Here is a 17,877-nt window from a genome sequence, read left to right as displayed (position 1 = left end):
CGCGCGTCAAACTCCCAATTTACAGGTATTCACGTTTTCAAATATGTATGGGAACAGAATTGAAAAAATGGTAGAAATTAAACATGGCGTTCCTCTATCATGATGAGCACCTCTGGACTGGAGCAGCACAGGGACAGAAGATGGACAGAACAAATGGAAATGTACTGTGTAAAACAGGAACTGGAGAGAGCAACAGCAAACCCTGTCTTCACATGTCTTCATTTTTTCGATAGAGGAATATAGCATGCAATTCGAGTGACATTAAAATGGGTAACATCTCTGTGTATCTTACAGTCACAGACAGACATGGAAGGAATTTGCTGTGGTTAGTGGGTGCATGCAGACAACATAAAGAATAATACTAAAAATAGAAACATAGATATATAAATAAATAATAGAATATATTGTAACATAACACATGGGCAAAACTGAGCAACTGACATTCTTGCAGGTACTTTTCTTGGGGATCAGGCAGCCATAGGCTCAACAGTATGTAGGAAGACAACAGTATGGAGGACAACAGTAGTCCGTTCCCCTTTAAATTGGCATTACTACCTACAGTTTTATCTTATCTTTGAGTCATCCGTACAATATAAAAATACACAATGCAGTTGTGTCAGAAAACAGTTTCTCCCATCCCCATGTACTGTACTGCTGTATGATTTTAATTATTTGCAAATCAGGAAGAGGGGTCTGACCATATTAAATGGCAAATGCAAAAGTGACATTGATAATGGCACCTACTTTTCCAAAAGGTCCGATGAAAAACCTTTATGCATTTCCTTTCCAGAACAAAATTAAGAACAGTGTGCCAATGTGACGCAGACGGGCATGGTAACAGAGCTTTTTTTAGGAGAATCGCCATGGAGACTTCAATAGGTGAAAGCTCACAATACGTCAAGAACAGAAGAACATGACACGCACACGCACACACACACAGAGTTAGAATAGCAAGTTTTTAGCTGCAGAATGAAAGGAAATGTCAGAAATGGAAGAATTATTTGCTGCACTGGTCTGTTATCGTATTCAATCAGACTCTGCCATTATGCCCACCCCCATCAACACACCATCACATCCCAATATTGTACCACATCATCAAGCTTTCTGTACATAAAGCCACACAAAAAAAAGCACCTCATGAGCTTTTCATTTCCATGCTACATAGAAGAAGTGGACTATGGGCACACAAGACAGCATAAGCATAATCTTGATTTGCCTCAAATTAAACTATGCCTCTTGCTCTGGAGAGAGAGAGAGAGAGAGAGAGAGAGAGAGAGAGAGAGAGAGAGAGAGAGAGAGAGAGAGAGAGAGAGGAGAGAGAGAGAGAAGAGAGAGAGAGAGAGAGAGAGAGAGAGAGAGAGAGAGAGAGAGAGAGAGAGAGAGAGAGAGAGAGAGAGAGAGAGAGAGAGAGAGGTAGTGGGGTGGGTAGTGTTCTTGTGTTCACAGAATCTTAATAAAGAATGGGGTCAGGTCAACTTTTTCCGAGCACCATCTGTTTTGATAGACATGTTGACATTTCCATTGTATTCAAAGAACAGAAAAATAGGAGATGGGACTCCTGAGAATGAGGCTGAATGGGTCATGAGGAGATGTCTGCTTTGTAATTAACAACACTTTCAAGGAAGAAAGAAAATCTACATATGAGTTATGTCTCTGGGGAGACCTTGTATACAAATTAGGCTGTTGTGTTTTTAAAACAAAAAGTCAGTGCAGCCGCTTCAAGGTTGTTTTTTCTTGTCACTTGCAAAATAAAGCAAACCGATTTCTGACCCTGGGTCATAAAAGGTTCGGAACGACACTAACATCTTGCCAACATGCTCAAGTACCGCCTGCTAATTGCTAGCTTGTCAACAGTTGGCAGACCTCTATCTCATCACTCACAGCGCTCCTTTCGGCCAGGAACGCTTCGTCTGAAATGTGTGGGGTCTGACTGGTTAGTGCAGTGCACAGATAGTACTTCAACTCTCACATATACTGTATTCATAATTCATAACAAACTGTATTTTGACTTCAAGCAGAACCCGGGCCATGAAAAAAATAAATACGCTCAGACGAATATTTAGACATATTATACTGATTATAAAATCAAGTGAATACATATCTGAGTGATGCAGACAGCATCTGTCTATTACCCCTGTGGTATATGGCTTCTGCTTCCTACTACTATACCGGCACGGTCTGTTGAAAGGAACCTGTCAACCTTCAAAAAAGATTTGCAAGGTGACAGCCCATTAAGTGAGCTGGGTAATTAATGAATTAATCTTCAAGCTCGATGGCACACATTCACTCACTCCCAATTGTTCTCGGGCTGAAGCCGAATTAGATTGTCTGAACAAGACAAAAGGAGAGCGAATCCAAGTGGGATTCGGAGGAAAACCAGGAATAATTCAAGACGGAGCATGGAAGCGTGCTTGGTATTCCTGCCTTGATGCTTGTCTCTTGCAAACAGAGGGAGAAAAAAATAGAAGACAGAGGATGAAAGAAAAAAAAAAAAACTCCTACTCGCAAAGACTTCTCTGCACATTGACGCCTGAAACAATTAGCACCGTTTTCAACTTTCCCTCACTCACACAAATTTAGTGACATAAAGGTCATTTGAAATGAATTTAAAAGCCTAAAAGAAATCACTCAGGGATGTAATTGAGAAAAGGGCCTATGCATGATAAGTATTGTAAGAGAGTTTCTGTACTCTGTTTCTTTCCAGGGAGAGCTGATAAGCCCTGAATGTTAAACACCTCGGGCCGATGCAGATTTCAGCTTCCAGGTACATTTAAAGCTGGCGGCTAGCGAGTGGCCATTTGCATGAGACGTTATCACATCAGAGTTCATCCCCGGCTCTGCCTTAAACAAAACATCGTCAGTCACCGCTCAGTACATTTCATTAAACAAAATGCACTTGGGCTTTATTATAAATTAAATTCATCCAGTCAATAAAAAATCCAGTTTATTTGCAAACCAACACATTTTCGATCGTGCACTCTCACCCTCTGTGCATCTGGCTGACTGGCTGAAGGGCAATGTCGCAGGCACTGGGGTACGGGTCGGAAGTGACACATCTGTGATAAAGCACCAAGCCCGACAAAACAAACAGTGCCGAGATAAGCGCACAACCGGTGAGACGCAAGGTACACAAAGCGAAAATTGATCAGAAAGAAAGCGTTTCCTCGTCTCGTAGCACGGCGGCTGCCTAACAAAGAGCCGCAGGACTAACCGCAATGGCGGGATAATCGTACATCATGCCAGCGCACACGCAGCGGCTGACAAAGATCCATGGCGATACATGAGAACTGTCTGGTGAGGAGTGCAGAGATGTGAGATGCAACAGTAATGCCTGCAATTACCCAATCACACAGGTTAGCCAACAATGGGACCGTGTTCTGGATGTTGTGAACCAGTGCTACCAGACACTTTTAGTCTGGGAGATGCTAGAAAGGCGTTAAAGCTTTTAAAAAAAAGAAAAAAGTATGAATCTCGGAGCAGCTTAATTTTAAAAGTCTGAATGTCAAAAATGACCTGTACTATTAGACACACAAGCTACCTCATGACACACATAGGGACAGCCTGTAGCCTAGTGGCTAAGGTACGTGACTGGGTCCCGGAGGGTTGGTGGTTCAAGCCCTGGAGTAGCCACAATAATCCGAACAGCTGTTGGGCCTTTGAGCCAGCCCCACAGTACTCCAGGGGGGATTGTCCCCTGCTGTCTAATTAACTGTAAGTCACTGTAAGCACTGATAGCAAGTCATATGTCAATTGACCAAATATTGTGTGTAATTTAGATATTGCGTGTACACGCGCTGTTTAGGTCGTTTGCCATTGATTTGGCTGTAATGGATGAATGCTTTCGAAAATCAAAAATCCATTGAAGCTTGGTCCAAAGCTTATCTATGACACATCTTATCTTTGGCATCTTCTAAAGTATCCCCTGACATAAGAAGCACTTTTATTAAGAGAAACACATCAACACAACAAGAAAATAAGTTATTTTTTTAGAGTCCATTTACCAAGTTTGGTATCAACACATCAACGTGTTGCAGAGATTTGCCCTCACTTCCAGTTTGACAGCTTCAATTTCAATTGGCTATACTGAACAAACAATTTCGAAAATCAAATATCCATCTGATGCCTTTTGAGCGGCCTGGGCAAACTTTGTGGCCTGTGAAATTTGTTTAATCCTTTTGATAAAATCTATTATGGCGGCAACATCAATGAGGGTGACATGAAAAGTTGCCATTTCTCGGCTTTGGGACCTCTCACGGTATCACCAGACATGATGGTTATTTTTGTAAGCAAACACATCGACAATTATTGGGCAAAACGCATTTTAGCCTATTGCAGTGCCCCCCAAATGCTTTTTTGCACGTCCTCAGGAAGGCCTGCTGAGTCTATGTACCAAGTTTAGTGTTGATACATCAAAGCATTGCTAAAATATATGTTGACGTCCTGTTTAGCAACTTCGCCGCCAATTTTGATTGGCTGTGACCAACGAACGATTTCGAAAATAAAAAAAACATCTGATAACTTTTGTGAGGCTTGGTCTGATCATCTGTGCCAAATTTGGTGAAGATTTGACGAAATCTGTGGCCTGTGAAACTTTTTCAGAAAATCTAAAACGGCGGAAATTGACGTGAATGGGTTGAACACTATAGCACTTGAGGTGGAGACATGAATCTTGGTGAAAAGAATCATGGGACTGTCCTCAATCAGTGTACCGAATTTCTAAACTTTTTCCCCTAGCCAGAAGAAAAAGATGATGATGAAAAGGTATAAAAACACACTGTGTGTCTACGCAGCTTCACTGCTTGGCCCCCAATAACAAATTCATTATTTTATTTTTGCATTCAAACAAGCAGGCATCTGAGATGTGCAAGAGGGAAGCGGATGGCAAAAAAAAAAAAAAAAAAGTGGAAAAACACTTGCAGCACTGCTGTTTGAAATCTATAACGCAGAAAAAAATGAGAAAACAAAATTCCCATTAGAATGCCATCAATCAATCGACAGTGCGGCCTAGTTTTGGTCTAAATTATACCAGCATCCTTCCGTCACTGGGGGTTATTATAAAGGGAAGAGAGGTGGATTGGTACAGTTTGGTGTGTGCTAAGAGGACAATATTAAGCTCATTTGTAAGTGTTTCTCTAGCAAACAAGGAGGCCTCTGCCGCTTCCCATGCATAAATAATGAGATTGGATCTTAATCACCCTATCAGCACCTGCGTGACAGGGGTGACACACTTACGCGTGGCGCAGAATGAATAATAGATTCAATTACATGATTCAATTATAATTACATGGTTTGTCACATTGTTCTGAGATACAACACGATTCGTGGGGGATTTTGTTTTTCTTTCTTCGCAGACTTGAAGAGAAAACTTACAGATTGCTCAAATTAATTAACAGATAATTAAGAGAAGCAGCATGGTTAAAGAGAGAGAGACTATCTTTATCTTTCGGAGGTGAAACAAATCTGATTTGAGCGAGGCTGTTATTTTATTCGCTGTGAGAGGAGAGGAAGGAAGGCTGTGCAGAAACACAAAGCGCACCCTTATTAACCTCCCTTCAGGCGCGCAGAAGCAAGATAATCACCCCTCTAGCGTGTACGGGAAAACGGCTGCCTGGCACCTGCATGTGAGACACTCGCTAAACAATCCCAGGTCTTAAAAGTTGAAAAAAAGTAGCAAAGAAAATGAAAAGTGCTAGGTGCTGCCTCTTGTTGCTGAAAATTGCTATATATTACCTCATCTCTCGGTTTTCAAAGTCATGCGATCGACACCGAGTGTAACAAGAGCACTTCTCCACCGCTGATGATACTTCTTGAAACATATATCCCCTTGTAAGATAGAAGACTTTATTGAACCATGTGGGGTAATTTGTCCTCTGCATTTGACCCATCCTAGTTACACAGCCACAGTGCAGCGCCCAGAGACTGAGCCAGTTCTGAGGCCAGTGCCTTGGTCAAGGGCAATGGCAAGAGTCCCCCTAACTCGCAGATAGGATCTTACTGGCTGGGATTAGAACCTAGAACCTAGAACCTCTCTCTTGCGAGGCAACAATGCTAACCACTCCGTGAGCTGTGCTTGCCACAGAGCAGTCCACTGCATTGTGGGAGTGAGGCATCATCGCCCCCCATAGTACAAGGAGCCATCACTCCCTCATGAGAACCATTTCAATTTAATTGCATTCTGTAGCAACACAAGGGATTTGGTTCAGGCCAGGGAGTCCTCAATAGGGCACGACAGCGCCACCAATTTCTGGGTTCATTAAGGCTTATCGCATCGTTAGCGACCGCTTCTGCATCCAACTCCCTCCTGGTGTAACATTGAGGTTTGGAGGGGGGGTACAAGTACTTTCCACATATAGGTATCTTACCACTGTAGCAGCACAGACAACAGAGAGCACCTACACCAAACCGAGCATCTGCCCTGAGAGACTAGCTTCCAGAACATTCACCCTCCTCTCCATTAAGCCAGCTGCACCCAAGCACCGCTCAGGAAAAGAATGAATAACACTCAATGCAGGGGGATGAACCTTCTCGGAACCTCAGGCATAAACCATCATCGCTATTTTCTCTTTTGCAGGAAAGACACCTGCCGAATTAGGACTCTACACCGGGGCAGGCTTTTTGTTCTTGCTTTATGCTCCCCCTGGCTCCACCCATCAGTTAGAAGAATTCCCTTCTGTGTGAGAATTGCTAATGCACTAAAAGGTTCTCATCACAGAAAGTCGATAAGTTGAGCATATACTGTATTATATTGTTCTGCTGGCAACACAGCCATCAACTGCAGCCATTTGGAAAACACCGATAACATCTGCTTTGAATGATTGTCCCAATTATGTTCAGAAAAAGTGCAGAAAAGGTTCATTGCGAGGCTCGGAAAATACAAGAGCACCATTGTTTAGAGCGAGATTGTGTTTAACTGGAATTATATTTTAGTTAAGGATCTTGGCTTGCACTTGGTTTTAAAATAAAAAGGGCCGTGTACGCATCACTAACCAAACATAAGTCTTGCATGTATTTGCAACGAGCCACTTCGGACTGCAACAATTACGCAGTTGTGTCCCAAGTATGCTGCTGGAAAATGTTGTGATGAAACACTTCACTCTCTGGCAAAAACGGTCCGAGTCGAAGCCCAGATGCGATGATTTGCGAGATGTAATTATAAAGGAAACCGTTTTGCATTTGTCTCCAATTCCTCTTGATAGAAAGCACAGATCCAGCTGTCAGACCATACTGAAGCACAAATTAATTGCACAATTAAGATGTTCAATGCTTGGCAGATATCGTTCCTAATGGATCTGTGACAACCCAGATATAATCATAAAAGGGAATTTAATGTACTGTTTAATTACACCTCTGTGCAATATAGGCATTGCAGGATCTATAAGCCTGTTGCCCAATCAGCTCCGAAAGGAAAAACGCATGCATACGGGAGGAATCAGGGAACAGCCTGTTCACAACAAAAACATGCTTTGGTTCACTGACGTACTGAACTACCCTCCTAACACATGGGCCCATTGAAATTATTTTTGTGAGATATTGGGCCTTAAACCAATACTTTCTGTTACATGCCAAGATTTGTAATTTGCTTTCATTTTCACTCTGCAAAAAAAAGTCCGTCTGAACAAGCATTTTTAATTAGTCTTGTAATGAGACTTAAATCATATTTTTTTTCCCTTAAGTAGAACAAATTAGCATGCTTTAAGTTGTTTTTTGCTTGACAAGGGAAATTGCTTTATCCTACTGGCAAACTTATCTTACTTAGCAAAAAAGACATGGAAATAAGATTTTAAGTGCCAACCCTAAAATACTAATTTTAGTTTTTTGCAGCGCAATGTAACTGCATCTTCAGCATTGTGGAAGGTATGCGCAATATTAAAGTTTATATGCGTGCATATGTATGTATATGTTGTGCATGTATGCCGGTAGTACATATAGCAATATGGCCTTAAAGGGAAATAAGATCAGGGATATGATTGTAAAGGATTCATACCAAAGATGCAGTGAGAATTGCATTTTCAGTATGAACAAAAAGCAGCAAACGGAGCACATCCATGGAAGCTTGTGTGGATACCCTTGATTTAAACAATCAATCAAAGAAGATGGGCTTAAAGCACACACGGCCAGAGCCAGGCCCCTCCCTGGGGTCTGTAAAACAAACACAGCCAGCCAGTGCATTGCCATTTAACCCTCGGTGGAAGTGACTGAAGACCGCAGCGTTTCATCGCATGCTGTGAATGTGAACAGCGTCAATGGCTGTGTCTCAGATTGACTACTTTTGGACTAGCTAGTGCGTAAATCAATCACAGAAGTTAATGATCACGTGATGAAGTGTGTCCCAAACACAAGTATAAAACTGGCAAGTGCACATCAAATTCATCGAAAGTTTTCTTCTTGTACTTTGTAGAAAATGCTTCAGAAAATGCTTCGAAATTTAAATATTCAATGAAATACATTGGCATATAGCATATAGCTACATATGCTAGCGAATGTCACTGACTACAAATGACTAACGTTAGCTACAAATACCACATTTCCTCTCATCTTAACCTTAACATACATAGTGCTAAGCATTTTTAGTTTTTTTAGTTTATGAAGAAAACAATACCAGTGAGCTAGCTAACAGATTTCAGTCATCGCAGCTAGTCTAACCTGCACCGGATGCGTTTCTTGCTATGGTCAGAAGAGTCATCGTTATAGTACAAGTGCCATCTCAAATTACAATAACAATAACAGATTGCATGTTCTTGTATTCTAAGTAGATATGCAGGTGTACTTGTAAGTTAAGCGTATAAGAACAGGAGAGCACAAGTACACAAGTGAGCAATTTGAGACAGCCAAATTACATCGATTGGGTAGGGATTAGGTTTCCAGGTTACCCACAGCTCCCTTTGGCGTGAGACAAACCAAGTGAAGGCCTCATAAGTTACACAGGACCAGCATGCACTGGGGAGACTTGAGGAAGACAGGCTGAAGGAGTTGCCCAAGCTTGCGATTTTTGACAATTTAATTTGCTTATGACAGCCATGAGCAAGAATGGCCTATATCAGAGGTGGGGTTATTGCTGAAACTTCAGCATGGTGTTCAATATCAATTCTTCTCTAATGGGTGTCGTCCTGGGTGTAACAGGAAGGGTAGCTCTGAATGTTGTCGGGAAGAGGAGGGTGTAGTTCTGAGTGGCTCCTCTAAGAGAGTGTAGTTTTGAGTGCTGTCACAAACAGGCGTCTCTAAAAGCAGGGTGTAGTGCCGAGTGCGGCCTCTAGGGGTGCTGTCCCGAAAAGGGTGCGAGGGCAAGCGACTCTTACCGAATCTCGGCGGAACTGCATCTGCGGTAGCTCTGCGCTCTAGGAGAGGGTAGAAATAAAGGAAATGACAAAGGCAAGAGGAGGAGAAAACACGTTCCTAACCAGCATGCGTGCACGTGCGCATGAGGTGCGGCCGTGGCATTAAAAACTGGTACACAGCACATCCATTAGACACCCGTCATTGAAAGCTATCAGATACAGCTCCTTCTCTTGAACGGGAAGCGGGTTATCTTCAGCCTTTCGGCGCCGGCGAAAATTGGCCACTCTCGTTATACATCATCACAAGAACATCTTTTAAGGCATGCACAACGGTTAGTCATTTCTCTGGGCCGGCAGGACCGGCGGACCGTGAAGCAGAGTTATTTATCGGAGGGAGGCGAGAACGCAATCTTCGCTCGTGGGCCGGGTCGGCGGGCGTCGAGGGGCCGGCTGGACGTGCGTGGCGGGCCAACGCACCACCGCGCACGGAGGGAAAGCCAATGGGAGAGCCGTGCCGGGGTGGAGAGGGGGGGGGCTCGGCCTGGCTGTGGGTTTTTTACATTGGAATGAGGCACGTGTGTGTGTGTGTGTGTGTGTGCGCGTGTGTGTGCGTGTGTGTTTGAGGATGCGAATGCAAATGTGCATGCGTATGCGTTCCTATTTTGCACAGTCACACGGTCACTTCCATTGTGTGTTTGTGTGTGAGAACGTCCAATAGGTGCACATGTGTATGTACGCGTGTGCATGTTACTTTCACACACTCACATGGTCGTTCCCAATGTGTGTATATGTGTGTGTGTGTGTGTGTGTGTGTCTGTGCATGTGCATGCGCATGCGCGTACATGCGAGGGCGCACGTTCCTCTCTCACACACGCATGCTCAGACGCGGTGTTTCCCGGCAGCACCTGTTGTTGGCGTTACAGTAATTGTGTCTGAGGCCATGCATTATTCAGCAGGCCCAGACGCTCCCTGTGCGCCCACGCCGGGTCCATGGCGGGGGGGGGGCAACACTGCACCTGGTGCAGGCAAGGCGTCTCCCCGGGACCCCTGTTTTTATTTATCGCTCTTCTGCGGTTCTGCCTCAGATCCTTATCTCATCCCCCCTTCCCTCCCTCCCTCTGTCACTCCCTGCCTTTCTCTCTTATCTCCCGTTCTTCCTTCATCTTCCTCGCTCTATCTCGCCCTTTCTCCATCTCGTACTCTTCCTTATCTCTCGCTCTCTCTCCGTCTCCCGTGCTCTTCACCTCCCTCTCTTTTCTTTTCTGCCTCGTTCCCCCACTCTTTCACCACCCTCTCTCCCTCTGTTTCCGGTTCTCTCTCACTCCCTCGGTCTCTCTATAATGACAGATGAAAGTGAAGTGAAGAGATTTAGATTTATAAGTGATTTATATGGCAAAAATGAACCAATCATGACAACCATGGCAACAAATGTGTTTCATGCAAAAGAAAAGAAAAGAAAACTAATGAACAACATTCAGGAATAAATGTCAGGTGTTTATTCACTTGTTAAAGGCAACCTGCAGTGCAAGGCCAGGTTTAAAAAAAATTATCGGATTTTAGTCACAAAAGACCTTTACCATTGTGTATAAATGAGCACACTGGGAATCTGTACAGCTACATATGAACACCCCTAATGCGTTATTCAGAGCTCTGAGTGGGGGGCGGAAGCGTGTGACTCCGCCCCTGCTGTTTTTGATTGGGCCCTGGGAGGTTTGGTCCAGGCCGGAGGCCCCCCTACCGGGGATTGACGCAGATTAGCGGTGAAGGGCGAGGGCACGCGCTCCGCCCCCGAAGAGCTGAAACTCCACTCCGCGCATCCTTCACCTGTTTCAGCGAAGCGGGCCGGCACCCCGCCCTCGCCAGCTTTCTCATAGATCCGCAAAGGACGCAGCCCCATTGATCCAAATTCTTCAGCGTCTTTAGGGCCCCACGGTAAAGCCTGAGAGCTATATTATCCGAGAGCGAGGGTTAGGGTCGGGGCTTCCGGGCTAATTTTTCCTGGGGTCTCTTCTGAATCTCAATAGAGCCGGGTAAAGGTTATTTGTAATGCGCCTGTCAATAAGTCCACTTCATCCGTCGGGCTACTCCGGTCTGATTGCTCTCCGGAAAATGCCTGCGATTCCCCAGGCGGTCGACCGCGAGGCGTGGGGCTTTACGGGTAATCAAACGCGGAAAAAAAGGGAAAATAATTGCTCGAGGATGAACATGACAATGAACCTTTTCGCTTCGATCGCACGACGGTAAGATTAGCCAAGTCAGGAGTAGCTAAACAGAGTAGCGAAAATACGTCTGTGTCGTCCCTCGCAATTACACAGCCCTAATCGCGACGGCAATGGTAAAAGCCATCAAACGAAGCCCGAGAAGTCGAAACAGACCTTCGGCAGCATATTTATTTACAGCAGGCGGCACCTAAAAATATGTTTCGTCACATTTATGACAGTGGGGCATCTTGGGTAACTCACGGCGTCGTTTTTGATTTAAAACTGCCGTTCGTAGGCTAGGCCTGACGTCGCTCCAATAACGAGAACCCCCCCCCCCCCCCCCCACACCCTACTGTCCAATGTGCGACAGCCAGGGCAATAACCCATCTCTGTATCCACAACGGTTTATTTGCAATAACTGTCACCGTCAGAGCAGTGGCCCTGTAATCTCATTTTTATGAACATCCTTGTATGGATTATTGAGATCCTCTAATGCCTGTGTCAGCGCAGGAAAGAAAAAAACTGCCCCGCATGTTAATATGACAACGGGAGTAATGAAGCTTTACCCCGCGCACTCCCCGGTCATAAACTTTGAGGGATTCGGAGGGAAGGGGAGATCTGATTAGAACTGTATTTCCATGATGGGTTTTTAATCTAGTTGCGTGCGTCGAACGCAGGACAAGCAGACACGTTTGGAGATAAACACTCCTGATTCTTTGGGCTGAGTTTACGAGGATTTACGAAGAATAATGCATGAATAAAAAACAATATTTTGCTCGTGTTCATTTGAATTTCTAAGAAAAATTGACAAACAGTCGTGTTTGTTGGTGACCACGAGTCCTATTAATTTCATATAAAACATATATAGCAAACTGTATATAATGATAGTTTTATTATATTTCACAAACCTTTTTTTCATCTGATGTACTTATTGGCCAAGGCTGCTGTTATTCTTGTTTCTCCGTGTGTGTGTGTCTGTGTGTGCGCGCGTGTGTGTGTGTATGTGTAGGCGTATTAGTGCTGTCACTTGATTATATGTTTGAATCCCAATTAATCTCACAATTTTCTTAATTACAATGAATCGCTATATTTTTATCAGTATTATATTATGATTTGAGTGAGCTAAACAATAAGATAAGTAGGACTTGAAGTAACATACAGTAATTGTGGTTTTTAATGATACACCTCCGCACCTTTCTATGTTTTACAGTGTGGTCACAACACAAGCAGCTGCTCCAAAATGAAATTTAAAATTAAACTGGCAGCATTTAATTAAATGAATGTGGTGTACTAATGTTTTAAATTGACTCTTAATATTATTTAGCATTATAAGTAAATGCTAAAGAACTGTGAGATAATGAACACAACCGTGTTCAAAATGGTATGCTGTATCAAGATACTGTATGGCAAATGCGGTGATGTGCACAATGAAAGTAATATTATTAATTATTGAAAAATAATTGAAAAGAAATACAGTGGTTAGAGATAGGCTGCTTGATAGGAAATCTCATTATAGATTCACACTTATGGAAACCGCCAGTCAAAATAAGGACATGTGATGAACTGCACTGAAAAAAGTTGAACACATTAATAATTAACAATGAATTGCATTAGCGCAGTAACTTTTATGACCCTCAATCAGTAAAAGTCAGCGATAATGCAAATTCGGATAATAACACGATCATTGTTCGGCACCCGTCGAAGTCCAGTGTTACAGCATTCTAGACTTTAAAAGGAATCAACAGTGGGCGGGCTACTCTAGAAAATGTCTTTAGAAAATGATCACAGTGCTTAGGTTATGGAGTTTACTGTTATTGCAAAGACGTTTATTACAAGTAAAAGTTCCTAAATGCACCCAGCTCTCCTTTAGTATGGTAATTGATACTACACTATCTCTGTACAGTATTAGTAAACCAAAGCAATCTAATTTCTAGCAATGTTTGATTACATTTGTAACATGCATGTCTTGTTTGTAATCATCAATAATTTCCTTTTAGCATCTGTTTGTACACAAGTAGCCTATGTGTGTATGAAGTTAACAGCCCTCAAAAGCAGTTTTTCTGACTTAAAATGGAATAGTGGAAGAGAATTTATTTCACGTAGCCTAAGAGTATTTCGATTTAGACCTTACGGTAAAAAAATACAGTGTGCTAATGAGTGAAAACGTTTTCCTCGCTATTTCACACAGGAAGACCGACTGAAAGAATATTATTTTTCATTAACCTCGCAATAACACAACCCTGTATTATACGCGAATTACGTTTCTGGACCCTGCTTATCACATAATGGGAAGGTTGTACTGTGTGTGCATAAAATATATAATAGTATATAATTGCTGTAATAGCCTTGTAAGTCACTCAACGAAACAGCGGAACGAATGAACGAATGAGTTGTAGAATTAATAATTCATCCACGCAGCCTTGTCCAAAATAAACACAGATGTATACTCCGAAGAGAGACAGAGTGCTACAGAAGGGAGACAATTTTGTAGGTTCTCCGCTTTGCCTGCCAGATTGAATCCAAGCCTCTTGCACATCCAGGACCATAACTCACTCACTCAGCGGCGATTTCAGGTGAAGGGAAGAGAGCCGACAGCCCACCTCCCGCTGCCAACGCATTAGCACTAGCCGCTAACCGAGAGGCTTCGCTCGTACGGAAAAAGCCACACTGCGCCAGATCCCCCGAAACTGAAAACCATAAAGCAGAGCCCTCGCCGTTAAAGACGAGGCGCAGTGTCGGGCAGGGAGCCTCGCTCCGTACGAGGCCGCTCTCTCCACCATCTGCCGCTCCGACACTAAAATCACCCCAGTGTGCCCGAGAAAAAATAGTGCTGCCGTCAGGGGCGGAAGGCTATGAGCGGGAACATCAGGTAAAATGTGTGACGCGTTCGCTAATGCGTACTGGCGCTTGAAGTGTGGGGTTTATTCTTCAGCAACATTCAAACCACTAATGGCAGTCAACTGACTGAAATATATAATAAATGAGACGCAAAAATGAGATTGATGATAATGAGATTGAATTTGGAATATAGAATGTGCATTGGAAAATGTCCATGATGTGTCTGTGTGACTCTAATGAAAGAGACCTGGAGTGATACATTTCATGTTAAAATAATTGAGAAATTCACTGATTAAAATGTATATAAAGAAAATTTGGCCATGGATATACAAACATGTTGGAAAAAAATGAAATCAACAAATGCAAAATTCCAGACATTTTATCTGCGCAGATATGCTTATTTGAGACGAGTCAAGAACTGGTGCTTGTGTGTAAGTTGGTGTGTATGTGTGCGTGTGTGTGTGTGTATGTATGTATGTATAAGTTAGTGTGTGTGCGTGAGTGCGTGCATGTGTGTGTGTGTGTGTGTGTACGTGTGCATGGTGTAACACTGTAACACTGACTCCTCTGAGCCAGGATTCTCAGACAGAAAAGAGATCTCACCACTTCTCGAGGCAGGAAGGCATCCTCTTGCCGGAGCACCACCAGGCCGACGGTGCCGCCCATCGGCGTGCTCCTGAGGAGAGCGACTACTTCCTCCTGCGTCCTCCCATTCAGGTCCACCCCGTTCACCTGGAACAGTGGTTTACATATGACCGTACTGCCTAACGCTAACCTTTCTGTGTTCTCTATGGGGCAGCCTGTAGCCTAGTGGTTAAGTCTGGGACCCAGACGGTTTGTGGTTCAAGCCCCCGGTGTAGCCACTATAAGATATGCACAGCTGCTGAGCCCTTCAACAAGGCCCTTAACCCTGTATTGCTCAAGGGATTGTCCCCTGCTTAGTCTAATCAACTCTGCTTTGGATAAAAGCAGCAGCTAAATAACAAATTATTATTATTATTATTATCCTCCCGTTCAGGTCCACCCAGTTAACCTGGAAACAGGGAGACTGTCATACAGGGTTTACACAAGACCGTACTGCAACTTGACTGCATTACATACACCCTGAATGGGCAACATCCCACAACCAAGTAACAGTCATCATACTGAATATCCACATCACTGTCAATTTCTCATTGTTCAAATAAGGGACTGGATTTTACAGCACTATTCCAGAATGAGGGTCATTACAGTGATAGCATTAAGCATTGAGTTTGCCATTAAATTTACATGCAAAGCCATAACAATATTCCCCTCTCAAAAAATGTAATAAAAATAGAAAAGCAACATTGGCATGCGGTATCCGTATCGCATTTATATGAAACTATTTATGGCAAAAGATCATTGTGTGAAATCCCGAGGCCAGCTGACTTAATTGCAGAGCGGGTTCAATTCTTCAATAAATTTGATTCCCTTGACCAATGACTCATAGTGCCACAGTTCATAATGCAACGCGTCACCCTTTGTGAGACGAGCAGGCTGGGCCAAGCCGATGACTGAAATCCCACAGAGCTATAAAACACTAATTTAATGCCCAACATGCAGGTGTTAGAGCTCAACAGCATTTACCGCGACCGCCATTGTGTGGCTTTTTGTGCTTGTTGGGAGGCTTCAGGAGGTACCATTGTTGTTGACCTGCCCTTGTTTCAGTAGCTGGGCATGAACACAAGTTTCCTCAGAAAGCCATTTTTATCTCACTCCAGATGCAGAAGCAGAGTGGTGGCAGGGCAGAAACAATGGCCTTTTCAACAATCCGATACCCCTGGCGGATTCGCGGGGAGGAGGAAGCTGGCCGAAGAATGAACAGTAGCAGGAAATCCTGAGTGCCATGTATTAAGTCCGAGAGCCGCCATTGTGGCTCTCAGAGGGAGGGGGCGAGCGGTTATTCGGCACAAGGGACAGGCCCGGCTGCTCTGGGTTTCTGGACGGCCCATCGTGGGAGCCTGCAGAAGAGGAAACCGTGGGTCGGGCGGGCGTAAACCCCGCTGAAGCGCTTCCGCACTCACCTCAAGCAGCCGGTCGCCTGCTTTTAGGCGGCCATCTTGGATCGCTGCACCCCGCGGCAGGATGTTCTTCACGTATATGGGAGCCGAGCCGCCGATTGGGACATCGCGGGACGTGATGCTGAAGCCCAGGCCTTCTGGACCTTTTGGAGAGACGGGGGGGAAATAAAAACAATTAAAAATAAATAAGTGCAAAAGGTAATAAGTATTGCATATGGCTACTGCAACAGATATGACAACAGGCTTTTTCGAAATTTCGGTCTCAAGCAGACCAGTTGTTACCATGACCGAAACGATCTCAAAATGACAGCACGGTTTCAACTTTTATTACATTTTTTAGTGAGTGAGAACCAGTCAGATGGAAAACGGGTCTACACTAACATTATGTCCGAGGAGCAAAGTAAAAATTAGGAGAACACTAATGCATCCGAATTCGGAGCATTATGCGCCCCCTAAATTGTTGTTGCAGTTAAGACCCATCAATTTCCAGGAGCAAATGCCCCTAAAATGGGAGCACTGTAGAGCCCTGCAGAAACAACTATTATTAAATGAGTCCATTTCTGATTAATGTGTAAATCTCAGCATCGGCTGTTTGAGATTGTCAGGTTTTTCTTGATGTGGAAAAAGGTTTTATCCATTCCAGGAAATCATCATAATTCACCGTACGGACCAAATGTGTGTAAATGGAGTGCGATTCAGTGCCATTCACAGCGGCCCTGCTGTAGCCGCAGACCCAATTGCCGAATTTAGCTGAAACTCCCGTATTACCGGCGAGCCTGCAAAGTGCGTTTTAAGGCAGCTCTCAATTTGGCCGCACCCCGGAGTCCCGTAATGGTCCTAATAAAGAGAAGAAAAACCTCCCGCAGCCTTCAAACCCCTGGAATTAGAGGGTTTGATACAGATATACATCACACAAATTGAACTTCATTGTGTTCGCAGACAACATTTCTGAATCCCAGAAAACAACGTTAAAGGGTCCGGGGCATTAGCTCCGCCAAGCAATTTGCGCAAAAGTTCAGAAAATGACCTTTTTGGACTGGCAAATGAATATCAATCGCCGTCTGGGGAAGGGCGATGGGCTCAGTAATGGGGCGAAATCCTGGCAGCCTGACCTTCTGCACTGACCCGCCTCACCCCTCCCAGAGAAAGGCAGGCCAGATGAGAGCCACGGTTAACGGAGGGGAGGCGCTGGTTGCCTGTTTTTGAAATAGAGGCCACTTAAGAGTTGCCTATAGAGTACCCAAGAGGACACGCAATCTATTTATATTACGGTCCACTCGAGGCAAGGCCTTTGCGTGGTGTTGGCTTTTTACATGTATTTGTCGTGCCTATTGGAGCATGTCGGATACTAATATCTGATTGCCCTATTACTGCATGTGCTCGAAGGCCACCCGTGCCCCTCTGAAAACAATCCCTCAATCGAGTGACCCTGAAATGCGACCCCCCGTCCCGTTCACTAACAGCATATAGGCCGCGCATTAACAATGCAAGCGCAAGCCGAAGGCTGAACCACCGCAACAA

At 44.1% G+C, this 17,877-nt stretch overlaps 1 protein-coding gene across 3 annotated transcripts in view; it reads right to left on the bottom strand.

Annotated features, from left to right (window-relative positions):
• pard3aa (par-3 family cell polarity regulator alpha, a) overlaps positions 1–17,877 on the bottom strand; it is a 390,604-nt gene that overhangs the window by 170,350 nt on the left and 202,377 nt on the right. For 2 of the 3 annotated variants that reach the window (XM_061238372.1, XM_061238374.1), the window contains exons 10-12: positions 16,360–16,499; positions 14,918–15,046; positions 9,297–9,335 (exon numbers count right to left, since the gene is read on the bottom strand). In XM_061238372.1, the coding sequence (XP_061094356.1) occupies positions 9,297–9,335; positions 14,918–15,046; positions 16,360–16,499 (308 nt within the window). The remainder of the gene's footprint in view (positions 1–9,296; positions 9,336–14,917; positions 15,047–16,359; positions 16,500–17,877) is intronic. The other variant, XM_061238373.1, reaches the window with a different exon arrangement.

This window comes from Conger conger, chromosome 4 (genome assembly GCF_963514075.1).
Source record: "Conger conger chromosome 4, fConCon1.1, whole genome shotgun sequence".
NCBI lineage: Eukaryota > Metazoa > Chordata > Actinopteri > Anguilliformes > Congridae > Conger > Conger conger.
The sequence above is the reverse complement of the archived record's forward strand: the minus strand, read 5'-3'. Positions and strand labels throughout refer to the sequence as shown.